Raw genomic sequence first — 18,829 nt, 5'->3', positions numbered from 1 at the left:
TGCTACGAGTCCCGCCGCTCGCTAAGATCTGCCTCTTCAGCAGAATCAGCGGGAGGGGGGCCCTCTTGGACTTCTCTTCCAGCTTGAGCGCTTCTCGCCGCTGGCTGGCTCCTCGGCAAGGCAGCTGAGAGTAGCTCGCAGGACCCGTGACATCACGGGGCTCTGGGCGGGGAGAGAGGCAGGGAGGGGAAAGGAGGGAGGGGGGGTGTTTTCCAGCTTTAAAAAGGCAGCAGTCACAGAGCAGCCGTGCGTCAGAGAGAGACTTAGAGACTCTTCAAACTTTCCTGATCAAAATAAACCCCGGCCCCGAATAAGACACCACGAGAAGGGAGGGAGAGCGCGTGTGAGTAACTTCCCAAGCGCCCGCTCTCTCCCTTCTCAGTTTGGAGCAGGATCTCTCGCGCCTGCCCCACAACCCCTCCCTCTCTTCTCCCTCCCCGCACCGGTCCCACTCAGCGCTCGTTTCAATGACGTCTCCCTGAGGACAACTGTTTAAGATCCAGCATTATTCTGTCAAAGCAAACAAAAACAACAACAGACAGCCCCGCGTCTGGCTCTCCACATTTCGTGGTGGGGGGAAACGTCAACTTCGACTCTGCGTTTTAATATATTTAGAGACACGCGGTGTGGTGCGGGAGCGGAGCGAGCGAGCGTGGACCTGCCTCCTTTCCTCTGCCTTCACCTCACTTTCTCGTTGCTGAGCGGATGCCAAGAGGCGATCCTCCTCGTCAAATCCTCTTTGCACCTCGAGATCCAGCCAAGTGGTGAAAGGGAAACTTTTGGTGCGATTCCAGCCATCGCCGCAGCATGAAATCAGCAGAGGAAGGTAAAGTAACCAGCTTGGCTATTCTCGCTGTCTCTTTCCCGTCCCCGTCCCCTCCCGCGGTTCCCCTTCCTCCGGTGCAGACTCCTTTGCTTTTGACATTTGCTTGCCCTGCTTCTGGAGAGCGCCTCGCCAGGGGAAGCCCGGGCAGACGCCGGGCTGTGCGTGCGTGCGCGCGCGCGTGGCTGTGTGTGTGCAACGGCGGGAGGGCCTGACTGGCCCGCTCTTGGCGCTGGCGGCTGTGATTGGGAGGAGGGAAGCGGTGTCCCCCTGGTGTTTCCCCAAAGCAGCCTTGAGGTTTTTTTGCCTGCTGCGACTTCTTGCCAATAGGTGTCTCCTCTTCCTCTCTGAACTTGGCCTTGGGCGCTTAGAGATCCTTGAGCTCAAGGCGGAGAGAGGCTTGGTTTTTACTCTTTTTTTTTAAAGGGACATCGGAGTCCCTTTGGGGTGGGCTAACTATCTGCTGTGCCGGCAGGCGCCTTGGTTACGTTGGATGTGCAACAGAGCAATGCTTATGGGAGCCGGTGAAAAGGGATCAGAGGGGTGGAGCAACCTCATTCTGAAACCAAAGGAATCCCAGGACACAGTGGAGTTCTCAGAGTGTGTGGCTGCCTCTGTGCATTGTACGTGTCAATGTTTTAGACTTAACAGTGTGCAGAACTAATCCAGCCCATCAAATTACTTTTAACCACTAAATGCTAACATTCAATAGCGTCGACTGAAGTATGATGAAATGGAGCTCTGACAGAGCACACCCTTCTATAATTAAAACCGCTTACTGTATACTTTTTTTTAAAGTTCTCAATTTTTAAAGGCAAGGAATAGTCTTAAACCTCAAAAAATAACTCTAGCCCGCCACAGCTTCTTTCAAAGATAGTCTGTTTGTTTTGTTGGTTAGGGCGGCTACCTTACTCTCCCACCACCGCCACTACCAGCGCTTTTGCAGTTCCATTTGTAAATCAAATGATTCTGTTGTGAGGATTTTAAAACGTTGATTTGGCCTCTGGATAATTGTGTTGCAGAACAGCAAAGCCTGGTTCCAGAGCAGTTTCACGGACTTCCTTAAGACGATTCTGAAGCAACTGGTTTCATGGGCTTCATAGGCTGCTGCTTTGTACCAAGCCAAGTACCAAGTATTGTCTAGTACTGGCAGACATTCTCTACAGTTGCAGGAAGGGCTTTTCCCAGTCCTACCTGGAGATGCCAGGAATTGAACCTGAGACCTTTTGCATGCAAAGCACATGGTCTAAGTACAGTCCTTCTCGGAGAGCAACAGTCTAATCCATGTACACACCAGTTAAACTAGAGTAGTTGGATTTCAGCAGATGGGCAGCCCAGTCCAATGCATATTCACTCAGACGTCAGTATCACTGTGGTCAGCAGTTCATAGGATTGTGGCCTTCAGTTGCACTCCACTTTTTATAACATTTTCATTGAAGTCATCAGGTAAGAAAGAGCTTGCTGCACTGTGGTCCTGAACAACTGGCACCCTGATGACCCTAAGTAATATGATTTACTTTAAAGGAAATTGCATTCATTTCAGTGGAATGTACTTTTGAAGAAAATATTGTAGTCTTACTTGCAAGTGATTCCTGATGATCTCAATAGAAATTAACTCCAAGTAAAGCTGCAAATCAAAGGGAAAGTTACCCGAAAGTCATTCCAGTTGATCTCATTACTTCTGAGCAAATATGTTTAGGACTGAGATCCTACTGAAATGGATGGAACTCACTTCATGGTTATGATTGGGAAATAAATTAGTTTACATTAAAGTGCTTCAATTTTTAACTAGTCTGTAGAATGACAATTTAGTGTACTGTTGCAGTGACAGTCAATTACAGCGACCTACTATTTTAAAAGGAGGGGGGAAAGGCCGCCTCTAAATTGCTTAAAACAATAGCAAATTGAGATGATTCTTTTCATACCATGACATTCAAAAATTCAGTATCATTTGATATAATAGTATGTAAACTATGTAATTAAAGCAATGCAAGTAAAGTATTATACGGTAATACATTGCATAGGTAGATGACTATGCATAGCATTAAATTGTATAGAAATGCATAGCATTACATTGTATAGAAATGGCTAGCACTGCTTTTTATTTTGAATGAGATCCTCCTTTGAGCTGCAACTTAGATCTTATTTTTATAATGTCTTCTCTTATCATTTAACAACACAATCCTATTCATATCTATTCAGGTCCCATTTAGTTCATTGGTACTCCTGCAAGTGTAGGATTGCAGCCTCAGTCTTTTTGGCAAATGAAGTGAACTTGTCAGCTTCTTGTATGGAACTTACATCTTTGTATTATTTCAAGATTTAATTTTTCAAATAATACTTTTGGTTTGAAAGAACCTTTGCTTGATAGTATAATAGTGTGTTTATTCAGAAATTAATGGTGTTATGACTCAAGACCAGTCTTCGACAACCTGGTACCCTCCAGGTGTATTGGACTACAACTCCTACCAGCCCTCTGTATTATTTCAAGATTTAATTTTTCAGATAATACTTCTGGTTTGAAAGAACCTTTGCTTGATAGTATAATAGTGTGTTTATTCAGAAATTAATGGTGTTATGACTCAAGACCAGTCTTCGACAACCTGGTACCCTCCAGGTGTATTGGACTACAACTCCTACCAGCCCTCTGTATTATTTCACGATTTAATTTTTCAGATAATACTTCTGGTTTGAAAGAACCTTTGCTTGATAGTATAATAGTGTGTTTATTCAGAAATTAATGGTGTTATGACTCAAGACCAGTCTTCGACAACCTGGTACCCTCCAGGTGTATTGGACTACAACTCCTACCAGCCCTCTGTATTATTTCACGGTTTAATTTTTCAGATAATACTTCTGGTTTGAAAGAACCTTTGCTTAATAGTATAATAGTGTGTTTATTCAGAAATTAATGGTGTTATGACTCAAGACCAGTCTTCGACAACCTGGTACCCTCCAGGTGTATTGGACTACAACTCCCACCAGCCCTTACCATTGGGAAATGCTGACTGGGGCTGATGGAAGTTGGAGTCCAAAACATCTCGAAGCTACTAGGTTGAGGAGGGCTGATTTACACAGTCATGTCATCTGTCCTTCATGATTTTAAATGGAGAATTAGTGTACTCGGAACATAACTGAGAACCAGACCGATGGTCAACTAACAGCACAATCCCATATATGTTTACTCAGAAGTAAATCCCATTAAGTTAAATGGGGCTTATTCCCAGGTAAGTAGGTATAGGCTGCAATCCTGAACAGACTTTCCTGAGAGTAAGCACCCTTTAATGTAATAGGTCTTACTTCTGAGCAAACATCTATAGGATTGCTCTGTAAGTCACCGTTCACTGAGAATGGTACTATCAGCAGCAGAGGCTGCTCCATTAGGGCCAATGGACACTACCACATCAATCCCAGTCTGCCCTCAAGTCAGCCCCCCCGGCCTGCCTTCTTACTTGCAACTAATCCAGGGGGGAAGGGCTGCATATCACCTTCCTCTTCCGTAGTCTCATTCCTGCCCTGGTAAAACTCAATAGGGAGTAGAATTAGTTGGCTCTGCCTGCTGTTGGCTCTGGCTCTACCTATTGTTAGTCTTCCTGCCTTCCACCCTACCATTCCCAGTGGGCACTAGCCACCACTGACTGTCAACCATATTGCTTCACAGAATCTCTGTTTCCTGCATAGATATTTTCATTATCTGGAATATTATATTCATCATTAGATGGGTTCATTCTATAGAACAAATCTCGGAAGAGCACAGTTGACTACATGTATTGTTTAGTGATTGGACTCTGAATCTGAAAACATTCCAATTTCTTATTTTCAGATTAAATTGTAACTCAGATTTCAACCTGATAGCAACTTTAATGGTTGTGTCTTTTTAATGCCTGAAGAAGAAGAAAAGCAAAATAATCTGACTTCAGCAGTTTCATCAACATTTGTAGGCAGCCCTTAAACAAATGGAAGGCTACCCCAAGTGAAGCACTCAAAAGAAGAAAAGTAGCTAAGGGAAGAGATTGGGGTGTGAGATGGGCCTCCTGGAAGAAGGGAAACATATGCCACAAGGCATCTGTGAGGTACGAAAGGGAAGAGCTCTTTTGAGCTGCCCTTCATCAGATGGAGAAGCAGGTCCCATAACCTTCACTTCTTGAAAACAATTGGGGAGACTGTATTACAACTTTTGATAACTGTTGACAGGAGTCTCCTGTTATCCATTATCAAAAGTTGTAATACAGATTTTTTTCTAACGCACTTTAAATCAGGTTTGGGGAATCTGTGCCCTCCAGATATTGCTGGACTATAACTCCCATAATCCATCAGCTCAGCTATGCTGGTGGAGGCTGATGGAAGTTAAGACTCCAGCACCATCTGGAGGACCTCAGGTTACCAACTCATGCTTTAAATCATTCTGTTGGCTCCTGTTGCTCTGCTCTTCTCCCTTTCTTCTTCACACACACGGGCACAGGAAGTGAAGTTTTAAAAAGAGTAAAGACTACATTATTAATATATCTCTGTTTTGTTTTGGTTACACTTACACCACTTCACACATGATCAAATACTACAAGCGGCTTCCATATAGAAATCCATCTTGTGTGAGAATCATGCAGACATTGTCATCCTGAGATGCCCTTTCTCAAGATGTCTGCTTTTGTAGGAGAGGCAGGCAGTGACCAAAGAGAGGGCCTTTTCTGTTGTAGTACCCTGACTTTGGAATGGTCTCCCCAGGGATGTTCACCTAGCTCCTGTTTTGAAGTATTTTTTGTGCCAAATGAAGAACTTTTAGTTTGCCCAGGCTTTTAAAGAAGTTTTCGTGTTTTTTGTTTTAGCCTAGCTATCACTGACATATTCTAAATGCTGCTGTGATTTTTAATTTTAGTTTGCTGTCGTTTCATTTTTTAATATTGATTTTATTGATAGCTCTTGGCTAAAAAGCAGTGTGTCTTCAGAAGCTTCTTTCAAAGCATTGCAAAAAAGGTTTGTTCTTGACTTACAACTCATGGTTTGTCTGGGGGACGCAAACCAAAAGCCTGGGTTCAGATGTAACACTTAGTCAAACCATGGCTTACCCCTGACCAGAAGAAGACTGCAGCGGCCACAATCTTCTCTTCAGGAACCTGTACATTTGCTCCTTCATGCTACGCCATGGTTTGGCTTAGCATTATGTGTGAACCAGGCCATTGTGTCCTGCCAACAAATAATTCCTTCAGTGTTGTGTTGGTGCTAAGCCACACATTCATATTTGCATCTGAAATGGCAATTGTACTTAAATTTTTAAAGGAATTTTGTAGGCTCTCTTCAGAGTTCATCAGCAGTAACAGCAGAAAAACTTCTAGTGAAAATAAGTCGCAATCAGGTCTCCTGAACTTCTATTATAATTAAAAACAGAGAAGGCAGACAAAAAGATTAGTTCACTGAAAAATTTAGTTTATTTGTATTTTACTTGAATAATAAAGTAGAAGATCAAATTAATCCATATCTTTTATTTGGAGACATATAGATGCAGTGGCGTCACTAGCGGGAGTGCGGGGGGGGTGCGGACCTCCGGTGCGCGCCCTCCCAGGGGCATGGATGAGGTGGCTGGGCTTGCGTGCGCTTGAGGCCAGCCACCCCATCCATGCCCCTGGGAGGGCGCCCGCTGGAGGGGCACCCAGCCGGAGAAGGCCTGGGAACGGGCCTCCCTCGCCCCACCGATGCTGCTCCCGCGCTCGCCCGCCAGCCTGCCAGCCCGCCTCCGAGGAGTTGGAGCAGCCTTGCCAGGCAATGGCACAGGGTGGGGTGGCTCTGGGTGTCACCCCCCTCATGGTGACACCCGGGTGCGGGCCACACCCTCCGCACCCCGGTAGTGACGCCCCTGTATAGATGATGCAGCTACAGTAGGACAGAGCAATTCAAACTTACCACTGCTGTAGCTCTGCAGAGCAAGAGAGGCACTGCCACATCTGCAGCCTGGCCACTCACAGTGTCAGAAGTGGGGAGGCAGATCAGGCCCAATCCCTGCACCAGCTCCAGGGTGGTGCAGCAATCAGGCCCAGATCAGGCCCCATGCTGGCCTGCACCATCTATAAGGGTGGCTCGGCATCCAGTGGGTCCGCTTAGCCCTGCACTTGAAATGCCCTGTTTCTAGGCCTTTCACTGGGCCCCGCTTGTTGGAATACTGCCAGCAGGCCTTCTGTTCACCTGCACATTTGGCAGATGGTAGGGACATGGTCTGTACCACTTGCGGCTGATGGGAGGCTAGCTGGGCTGGCAGAATTGGCAGAGGGATGCCTCCACTCACAAGCCAGGGTTATAAGAAGGTATTTAACCCATATTCATCACATGCAGTGCTGTTTCCATTCTACTGCAGTTCGACTTCTGACAAAAACTAAGTTATTCATCTTGCTGTTGGCTGTAGTGAAATTTCACATAATTATGTAATTTATTTCGATGCGCTATTTATTTTAATGCAAAGGCAATTCATTTCAGTGCAAAGGAAAAACAATGCAAATAGGGAAGAAATATCAATTACAGATCATCTGAGGACTGAAAACAACAACAGTGAATACTGATTATATTCACTGGATTCTGGCCATAATAAGCATACATCAGCAATATCCATTTCTGCCAGAATTCTCCGACATCTCTAATTCAACCTCTCTCCCATATCCAGGCATGGGGGGGTGGTGGATTGCAACTAAACATATATAATATGATAAAAATACTATTGTAAAATCTTTCTATAAAGTTTTAGTGATTGAAATATAAATATAATTATTTTTTCCTGAGTCAGTTTGTAGTGACAAGAGTAGAACAATCAAAGTATTCTATATAAATTAACATGAACTATTAGACTGTTCTAATAGATTGTTAGATTGTTGTTGTATGTGGTTTTGTAAGTATATATGATTATCTGTTATATATTTGTGTTTATAATAAGATTTATCATATGTCTGTTACAATATTTTGTGCTAATAATAATAATAATTGAAAAGCTGTGAGTTGCAGATCTTTGCTTGAAATGATTTCTGGATCACAATTAATGTTATTTAAATTGTTTGCAGGTAACAGGCAACACATTTCCAATTGCTTTCTGGAGTTCCCCACTGGTTATTTTCTTAAGTTATAAATGCATGCAATGAAACATCAACAGAAGCAAACCCATGTGAACCAAATGCAGTTCTGAACTTTTTATTATCTATCTACCCCAGTCAAATGTCATTAGAGTAATAGACATTTGGGTGGTGTAAATGGACTGAAGGTTCCGGCTGTTGACAAAAGTTCTGAAGCAATTTGCTGTGGGAAGGCCACTTTTGTTTATTTCTTTATTGAATTTCATTAGATTCTGTGGCCCAATGCAGGTATGACGCTGCTCAGGCTCTCTTCCTCTCATATGCAAGTTCTCCCCTACCTTCATTTTTCGAGCCCATTATGGTATGGCATTAAGTTTGCACTGGCATTTCCCCAAAATGTGGTTAGTGTCAAAGAATAATTTGCAGCTAAGGCTAACATTGTTTTTCAAATTGTGGTTCAAGCTAACCATGGTTGTCATTAGCTTTGGAGCAGGAATAACACTGTTATGGAAATGGTGGAGGGAATTATGTGGGGGTGAGGAGGAAGTGTGCTCACATGTGAACATGCTGGATGCGTACGATTTGGTAACCATGATTTAAATAACAGGCAGCATTACATCTACACCATCATTACCATAGCATTTTACAGTTCATAGAGGAAAGGTCCAAATACATAACAAATAGCTTTTTTGTATCTCTGGACTATGTTCTGCCCTGTGTACAGTTAATTCCATTTGGTGACTTCCCAGACCACGTTTAGCTAGTCTTCACATACTAAGGTCATTTTTCACTGTCCAGTTTTGACAGCAACCAATATAACCACACTCATAAAATAATTGCATATTAACTGAGGAAGTTGCAGAACCATAGAGTGCCTTAGTGGAGTGTTTTGCCTATTCATAAATGATGCTCTGGGATGACATCAGATAAAACAGGAGGCAGGGAAAGGATTGGTCTCTTCAGTGCAAATGCTTATTCTCCATAACCAGTTGATAAAGACTTGCCACTATCCACAGATTTAAAAACTTCAGGGTAGAAATGGACAACTGTTTTCCAAATGGAACTTATCACATTCAAACATTTAGATGGGTGGATGGTTGAGGACTGTTTTTTGGTAGTGTTTGTCTGTGCGGTAAGAATAATTTTGTCACCACCCCTACATCCTCAGGTTTCTGATCTAGTGCAGATTTGTGGTAAAATCTACATCATCGTGTGTATGGGTAATATGGGTGACCAGTGCCAGAGCTTGGAAAAGTTACATTTTTGAACTACAACTCCCATCAGTCCAATCCAGTGGCCATACCAGTTACCCTTATGGCTGTATAGTCTCTGTTGTAAATTACTACTTGGTGTATGGACATCTGTATTCTCCTTCAGAAGGCCTGTACAATTTTGAATGTAACCATCTAACCATGTTGGTCCACCAGGAGCTCAATACACGTCCTGTGTTGTTCCTGTATGCCTAGGACTGCAAATCTGGGGTGGGTGAGTGCTGGGGATGTAAGGATCTGTCAATTTTGGTTCTCTCAGTTTCTAATTTTTCCAAACTTAAATTCAGTTCTCCAAATTTCTGCAGCAATTTGCAGTTTTTTAAAATCCTCATGAAAATTCTTCACAATATTAGCGCAAATTTCTCTATTAGTTTTGACTAATATACCCATTTTGGAAGCAATTTCTCTAAATATAATTTTTTGTATGTTATTTTCACTAATATATTCATTTTATGCAAATTTTCCCCTAATATATGCAGTTTTGTAAACATTGGTTGGGTGTGCGAACTGCATCACAAAGTTTGAATAAGTGCAAATTTGAAGGATGGCTGTGTTTTGGTTCTCATATTGTTTTGGAAAGTACAGATTTGGCCTTAAATGCTGACTGAATCAAATTTCTCCCCATCATCCCTAGTACGTGCTGCTGTAAAGTACTTCTTAGTTTGACAGCCTGGCTGGTAGACTGTCTGTGGTTTGGCTGGTCACAAGTTGTACAGGCCTCTCCTTCAGAAGGAGCCATTAAATCCAGCAAAATGTGACAACTGATCCGTATATTTGCATGTTGGCTGACAGAGGTTCAAAGGCTACCATGGACTTGTTAGGAAAGAACAAAGACAATGGCTTTTAGGGCAGTCAAAAAGGCTGGGCACAAACTAGATAGAAAGATAAACATAAAATATTATGCAAATGAGTCTATTTGCATCACATGCTGAGCACGTAATTTCTGCTTGGGATGTAGCTCTTAAAGGCAAAAGCTCCTTGCTGGAGACAGAACTATGTGATGCCTAGTTCTTGGGTATACAATAATTTTGACCCACTGACTTCAACTGTTTCAAGGCCCTGGTGCTCCTGGATCCATCTTTGTCGCTAGAAGCCCATCTCAGTGGCTAGTAGTGCCTCTCACCAGCTTCGGCTGGTAAGACAGCTGTGGCCATTTCTGGACTGGAATAGCCTGACCACTGTTGTCCACGCACTGGTAACCTCCAGGCAGGATTACTGTAATGTACTCTATGTGGGGCTGCCCTTGGGGTTGGTCTGGAAGTTGCAGCTGGTGCAAAATGTGGTGGTGAGACTGCTCACTAGGGTATCGTCAACATGTCACCCCACTGCTGAAAGAATTGCACTGGCTGTCCATTTGCTACCGGGCCAAGTTCAAGGTTCTAGTTTTGGTGTACAAACCCCTATACAGCTTGGGACCAGGATACCTGAAAGACCGTCTTATCTCTTATACTCGACTCACCCAGTCAATCACTGCGCTCTGCAGATACCATCTTATCAGGAGGTCCTTTCTGCACAACATAGGAAACAGACCTTTAGTGTGGCGGCATCTACCCTTTGAAAATCCCTCCCCTTAAATATTAGACAGGCGCCATCTCTGTTATCTTTTCGGCACCTATTGAAGACCTTCCTCTTTCAATAAGCCTTTTAAGTTGAGATCTATCCCAAACTGTATCTGTGTTGGAATTGCTTTTTAATATGTTCTTAAAGCTTCTTTTAAAAAATGTTTTTAATCTTAGATGATGTTTTGAAAGCTTTTTTTTTAAGATGTAAGGATGTTTTGTTTTAATGTGTTTTAAAGTTTGTTTTTATGATGTTTTAAAGTTTTTAGTGCTTTTGTTTGCTGCCCTCCTGCTGAGAGGAAGGGCGGGATATAAATCAAATAATAAATAAATAAGACCCACTGCAATATTTCAAGTAATATTTGCTGAAGTAAACCTTGTAAAGCGACACTACAGTTGTCTGGAATGGCACTACAAACCTAATCCTATGCCCCATGTTCCAGTTCTTTGCTAGCATTCTCCGGAATGTTTTGCTTCGTGCACCCACTCACTGAACAACTCTGGTTTCTACTGTCATTTCTCTCTTTTTAACACAACAGCACCATAATCCAGCCCTTCCCAATGTTTGAGTCTCTAGATGTTGTTGGACTACAACTCTCGTCAGCCCCAGCCAGCATGGCCAATGGTCAGGAATGATGGGAATTGTAGTCCAGCAACATCTGGGGAACCAAAGCTTGGGGAAAGGCTGCATGAATCTAATAAGAAATCCAGTAGTGTTTTCTGTAATCACTTTGGTTCTTGATGAAGCAATATTATTGTATAATATTATTTGAGGCACATCTATCCCATTCTTTATTACATTAAATAATAAACATAATAAAACCACATTATATATAAAACTAATATAACTTTAAAACGAGAACAAATCAGCAGGTCTAGCAGGGCCTATCTCCGACAATAACAATTTAGCCAAAGGCCTAGGTGAATAAAAATCATTTCAACTGGCATCCAAAACCTATCAGGGTTGATACCAGTCAAACCTGGAGGGAACAGCATTTTACAATTAGGTGCCAGTATTAAGAACACCCTCTCATGCATTGCTCCACAGCAGCTGATCGGCACATACGGCACAGTTAGGACTGCACCCTTCCACTTAACATAATTCTCTTCCTTGTTCCATATGTGTGCTGGATATGTGTGGGGTTATTGGGGGAGAGAGTGTGGCTCAGTAGCAGAGTGCATGCTTTGTTGCAACAGTCGCACAGAAAGAGGATTTTAATGCTGTATTTTCTGTTGTGATTTACAATTGTCCATATTTATTTATTAATGTAGTATATTTATTTTATTTATTTATTTATTACATTTATATACTGCCCCATAGCCAAAACTCTCTGGGCAGTTTACAGCAATTAAAAACATTAAAAACAAATATACAAATTTTAAAACACAAAAAAACAATTTAAAAATACAATTTAAAATTTAAAAATAAATAAAAAACATATGCTAAAATGCCTGGGAGAAGAGGAAAGTCTTGACCTGGTGCTGAAAAGATAACAGTGTTGGCGCCAGACACACCTCGTCAAGGAGATCATTCCATAATTTGGGGACCACCACTGAGAAGGCCCTCTTCCTTGTTGCCAGCCTCCAAGCTTCCCTCAGAATAGGCACCTGGAGGAGGACCTTGGATAGGGTTGCCATATTGCCCAGTTAGCTGGGTTTTACCTGGATTCTTTGCATGCCACCCGGTGCCCGGTTAGCCTCTTAGGTGGCCCGGATTCTCAGATTTAATTAAAAAAAATTAAGTTTCTAGGTGGTCCAGTTCTTGAGATATACATAAAAACATCAGCCGCCCCCCCGAATGTTAAATCTTTCTTTAAACAGTACTGTGTAGCACTTCGTAGCTTTAACCCCACCCGTTCATGATTGCAGCCAATCAGTGAAGCCAGGGTTGTGTTTCAGTTTGAGGCAGTGTCTAGGAAACCTCATTGCAATGCCAGAAAATGGTGGTCCCCCCCCCCATTTATCTGAAAATCTCATAAATTGGGTGAGTATATACATTTCAGGGTTTTTTCCTCTTGTGTGCCGGAGTCAGATCCTAGGCAGTGTTTTGAAAATCTTCCCAATACTTGCTTTTGTAACAGCAATGCCAATCAGCCTCACAAAACCTTCTCTCGGTCCCACCAGTCAAAACAGCTAGGCTGGTGCGGACCAGAGAGAGGGCATATTCGATTGTGGCCCCCACCCTCTGGAATTCACTTCCTTTTGACCTTTGACATGCCTCCTCCCTAATGGGTTTTCGCCGAGCCTTAAAGACCTGGCTTTTCAGGCAGGCCTATAGGATTTCTGGGGTAGATTAGTTTTTTTTGTGTTTTTTTTTTTTATGTATTAATGGAAGAATGGTTTTAGCTTAATTGCTGATTGTGGCCTTGATTTGTATATTGTATTTTATATTGTTGTATGTTGCCTAGAGTGTCCGTTAGTTCGGACAGATAGGCAACTAACAAATAAAATTTTATTATTTTATTATTATTATTTAAAATCCAATAACCATAAAAACAAGTATAAACAGTTGCAAAACAGCATAAAGTGGTATGATTCGGAATTTTGGGTTGTGTGAATGAAGTTGCTTATCACTTGAGGTTGCATTTCTGTCCCTGTTTGAGTAAGACCCACTGAATACACTGGGACTTGCTTCTGAATAAATAAACCTAGGATTACACTATAAATATCTTTACAGTTTGTGTAAATAATAAATATATTTGATAGTCATGCTTATATAAATATTTCTTCATTTATCATATTTTTGGTTTTTGGTTAGGAATCCTGACTGGTTGTGAAATGCTTAGTTTTCTGCCTTACTCATAGGAATCTAGTTGTAGTTGGTATGGTATTGCATTTAAGGAATCATGGTACGAAATGGCCTGAATCAGTATAAGGCAGATTCCTTGGTTCCTAAAAGTGGGAAGAGACTCAAGGGCCACAGTGACTCCAACATTTATTTGTTTTTATTTACAACATTTATATACCACTTTATTGTAAAAAATCTCAAAGTGGTTTACAGAAATAATTAAAACAATAAAATTATTGGCAAAATTGTTAAGGACAGATACTTAAAAACATTCAAAATAATAAAACCAACAATGAGTTAAAAACAGATTTTAAAACACAATAGCTTCCACATGCCTGGAGAGGCTTGCCTCAAGAAAACTGATTTTAGCAGGTGCTGAAAAGAGGCATCTGCCTAATGTCAATAGGCAAGGAGTTCCAAAGCGTAGGTGCTGCCACTTTACAGGACTGATTTCTTACAAGAGCAGAACAAGTACTATGTGGCACCCATAACATGGAAAGCACAGCTTGAACTTGGCCTGGTAGCAAATCAGCAACCAATGCAGATTTCAGAGCAGAGGTGTAATGTGCTGATAGGATCTCACTCATGTTAGCAATTGTGCTGCAGCATTCTGCATTAACTGCAGTCCCCAGGTCAGGTTGTGCTGCATGGGGATTTCTGTGACCTTGGCTGACTGGCTGCTAGGATTTTTGTAGTTTGGGTTTTTGGTTATGAATCCTGATTGGTTGTGGGATGCTGAGTTTTCTGCCTTACTCATAGGAATCTTGTTGTGGTTGGTATGGTATTACATTTAGGAAAGTGTTACTGCCTTTTGTGTTTTTTTTTCCTATTTGCATTTCACTTATCTTTAACCTCACTCCGTTACAGCCATAGAAGCAACAGCAGCATATGCAAGATGATTAACTCCCATTAGTGATAAGAGCAAGAATTTATAATTATTATTTTAATTAAAACAAGAGGCTTATGAGTACTTTGAAGAGGACCAGATATTTATTTTCTTTCTGAGCCCAGGACTGGGTCTTTCATGATGCCCGGGGGGGGGGAGCAGGAGAGTAGTTGATAAGACAGACATCCTGGCATTGGTAATCTAATTAGCAAGGTATGTGCGGGGTTGTTGCACACTTCCAGGGCCAGTTTCATTTTGAGTATGGAGGTGGAACCTGTGTAGATGTGGTTGATCAAAGGGAGAAGAAATTTTGAGTTAAGCAAAGCTCTGCTTTTATAAAACCTAAGAAACATACAGATACTTTGAATGTCTGAGTGCCTGCACCAGTGGAATACTTGAGGAACTTGTAAAACTTGCTGCAACAGTATTTAGAACTGAGCATGTGGTGTGAAAGACTCCTTTTCCTAACATTTTAGCTCCATTTTTTTCTCCACCCACCACGTTTTTCTCCACCCACCACATCTCTGAAATGTATTGTGTATGTAACGGTTAACCGTACTGCTGCCCTGGCTTACTTTATGTTTGTTGCTATTTTGTGTTTTTATTATGTTTTTATATTGATTGTGTATTTTTATTGTTTTTATTATATTTGTAAGCTGTGCTGAGCTCTGTTTTTAACAGCAGAAGGGCAGGATATAAATCCTCTTAATCAATCAATCAATATTCCATAGTGTTGGAAACTAGAGTCTAGGCATTTAAGGCTGAAAATGTTGCTTTTTAAAAAAAGATTTCTCACATCTTTCCCCAGTTTTTGGTGGTAATTCCTAGGCACAAAAGCAAAACAACTGGAAATAATATGCAAATAATTTGCATAATATGTAAACAATTTGCATAACATGCAAATTAGCCTGCCCGGATTTGTGGAACTGGAATATGGCAACCCTAACCTTGGATGTTGAGCATAGTGTACAGGTGGGTTCATGTCGGGAGAGGCGTTCCATCAGATATTGTAGTCGTAAGCCATGTAAGGCTTTATAGGTTAAAACCAGCACCTTGAATCTAGCTCAGAAACATACAGGCAGCCAATGCAAGTGGGCCAGAATCGGTTTTATATGTTCAAACCGTCTGGTCCCTGTTAGCAATCTGGCCGCTTCCGAACTGTCTTCAAGGGCAGCTCCACGTAGAGTGCATTGCAGTAATCTTCTTTATAGCCCCTGATGAAGGCCCAGTATACTAGAGGTTGAAACGTGTTAGGCTTTCCCAAGAAATATATTTTCTCTCAACATTTTGGGAATTTTTTTCTCTTTCTTTGTGGTGTTTTGGATGCTGACCATTTCTTGTTTCCAGTTCTTTGTTGCAAAGGGTGTCAGGCCCCTCCCTGGGAAAGACTGCTGACTGAAATCCTGGAGAGGTAGTGTAGACAACACAAGCTAGATTGACCAATGACTCCTTATAAGACAGTTTCCTATGTTCCCTGAGTAGACATCAGCCATTATTATTAACTGTTTTCCTGTTCTACACAACTGCTACTTGTTGCTGATATTTCTATAGTGTTACTGGGCATACTTGGATTCTAAGATGTACTTTATGAAAATAAATTGCTTCCAATAATTTGTGGTCTGTTTCTACAGTTGCTTCCTTCCCTAGATGAATTGGTGGAATCTTGTTCGTCTGCACACTGTTGCTAATATTTCTTTTTTTATCTGAGCACACTTATGTTGGGTCCTTGCCAGTGCTTTGAAAGCATATGTCACAGGAGAAGATTTCTCTAACAAAACAGCAGCACCTGATCCTGTAAAACAGGCCTCTAGTGACAGAGTTACTGGTTCTTTCACATTGGTGGCAGGCACATATGAATGTTAGCCATGGTTTGTTTTAGACATTGTTTGTTCAACAAGCCACAAGTTGTCTCACGGTTGAGTAAGCAAGCAAGCCACAGCTTGTTTCTCCAAATCTTGGTTTGTTTTCCAACTGCTTGCTTCCATCATGCCACTGTAACTTAGTGAGCATCTGGGGTGGGGTGGTTAAACAAACCATGGCTAAGCTAGATGGTTTTGTTCAGAGATAACACCAAATCATAGTTACAACAAGCTATGGGTTGTGAAACCATTACTTATTTTTTAGCTTACATAATGATTTGTTGCTGGAAAGCTGGCTTTTATCTTAAAGTATTTTTGCACTGTAGGACATCTATTCGTTTTCCTATCACCCACAGCCCTATCAACTGATTTGTAGGCACTTCCCCTATGCATAAAACTACTACACACTCCAGGGTTGAATCTGTAATCTGGCCACACGCTATGCAATCTTTAATAAGAGATCATTCTGCACAACTTCATAAATGAAAGACCACCTCCTTCCCTACAGACTCTCTTGGGTGTTAAGATCAGCAGGAGGAGCCCTCTTGGTAATTCCATTTTTCTCAGAAGCTCAAGGGATTGTGACCTGGGACTGGGCATTCTCTGTGGCAGCCCCTAAGCTGTGGAATCCCTCCCCACAGAGGTGTGTCCAGCACTTTCATTATACAGCTTTTGTTCCATACTGAAGATACACCTCTTTACCCTTTGACACTTGAGAGATATATTTTTAGGGCCTATTCTAGTTATGAATTGTTTTAAACTGTTTGTGATATTGTATTTTATGTTGTGACCTGCCCTGGGACCTTGTGGTGATGGACAGGTAATAAATGTAATGATAAAAATGTACAAGTTTGTGCTGTCAGCTTTAAACTAGTCACATAACAGCTGTATGCTTTCTCTGGCACTCTGAAATCTGGGTTTGTACCTTTTAGATCTAGATCTAATTTCTCCTGGTGCTCAGTATGCTTCAAATTTATTAATCAAAACTTTATTTTTTTTCTTATCTGCATTGTCATCAAATTGAAAAATATTAAATACTTTTCTTGTTGTGTCTTCACCTACCACATGAAGAAATATTGCTTGCTGTAGTGTAGTTCAGGGGTGGGGAACTTGTGACCCTCCAGATGTTGCTGAACTACAACTCCCATCAACCCTAGCCAGCATGGCCAATGGCCAAGACGAACTATAGTTCAATAACATCTGGAGGGCCAAATGTTTCCCACCCCTGCTAATAGTTTCTCATCTTTCTTTTCTGCTGTAATGCCAACTCTTGCCAGCTTCTCCAGTTCTCAATACCATGTCTTCAGGCACCAGGTTTCTTTGAGGTCTTCGGCTGTTTTACTTTCAGTTTCTCTTCTGAAACCATTTAATATGGGGATTCCCAAACTGTGGTCCATGGACCAGCAGTGGTCCTTGAGCTTTATTCAGGTGGTCTGCAGTATACAATTAAAAATCATATAGCTTCTAACACAGTGCACTACAATTGCTTCAACGGGCAGAAAAATCATTATGTGGTCTGCCAAGGCCTTTTGCAGTTTTCAGGTGGTCCATGGGAAAAAAGGGTTGGAGACACTGATCTAACATTTTTCTGCTGTTTAAAATGCCACAGAAGAATAAAGTATAGAATAAGTAAGCTTTACTTAACATTGTGGAACACCTACCATAGCTGATCTCAAAAATGGCTGATAAAGGCTGCTGCCCTGGGTTTCAAGCTGTCTGCCTACTATACCATCGCCCTCATTGTGCCCCCACCTGGCATTGTCATCGGGCTTCCTACCATGATGCTGCTGCCACTCTCTCCTCCCAGATGTGCTTTCCTGGCAGGTGGCAGTGGCACTTTACATCAGAGCTAAGCTACTTAGCTCCAGTCTTTGATGGGCAATTGCCATCTTAGATCCCCCAGAATGCAATACCTGATGTGGCAGGTACATGGGACATTGCATGGGAGATCTAAAAGTGCTGCCTGCTGAGTAATCATATTTGGGGATGAGGTGAGAGACTGGGGGAAGTGGGGATAGGAAAAGTCCAATGGCAGCAAGGGTAGCAGTAAGGCTGGGTAGGGTTCCATGTTGGCATTGGGGGGTGGCATCAATGGCATCATGCGGAGGGTTCACTAAAGCCTGGCACTAGATATAACTTCCTCTCACTTTGGCTCCTACAATCCTTACATTTCAGTTTAAGCAGTTTGTGGATCAGGCTGCACCTGTGCTCAAGGCTGCATGTGTCAAGAAACATCCTCTGGAATAGTCCAGTTGATATAAATAAGGCTTTAAATAAGTTGCCTGTTTCTCTAGTTGTGGGGATTTTCCCATAATGCTAAAGGTAACTGTTTGAAAACAAGAGACCACACTCACAATCCAAGACACAATTAGATCTATTTAAGCCCATTGATTTGGATTCTTCTTCGATTGTGGACTGTGCTTTAGATTTCAGGTATAGGTGCACAGATTGTTGAGAGGCTTCTCCAGTTAAAGGGAGCCATTAGCAATTTTCTATTAGTTATTGTGGTGTGCCCTAGCTCACCCAAAAGACAAGAAATTCATTTAAATAAAAATAAAACAAAACAAGAAAATGGGGACAAAGATAAGCTTGCCATG

General features: G+C 41.9%; 1 protein-coding gene across 1 annotated transcript in view; it reads left to right on the top strand.

Annotated features, from left to right (window-relative positions):
* Nucleotides 1–202: 202 nt before the first annotated feature.
* The window catches only part of NFATC1 (nuclear factor of activated T cells 1), a 205,727-nt gene continuing 187,100 nt past the window's right edge, over nt 203–18,829 (top strand). The window contains exon 1 of the mRNA XM_061594032.1: nt 203–826. Coding sequence (XP_061450016.1) covers nt 808–826 — 19 coding nt within the window. The 5' untranslated portion in view covers nt 203–807. The remainder of the gene's footprint in view (nt 827–18,829) is intronic.

Source organism: Rhineura floridana, chromosome 1, assembly GCF_030035675.1.
Source record: "Rhineura floridana isolate rRhiFlo1 chromosome 1, rRhiFlo1.hap2, whole genome shotgun sequence".
Taxonomy (NCBI): Eukaryota; Metazoa; Chordata; class Lepidosauria; order Squamata; family Rhineuridae; genus Rhineura; species Rhineura floridana.
The sequence above is the reverse complement of the archived record's forward strand: the minus strand, read 5'-3'. Positions and strand labels throughout refer to the sequence as shown.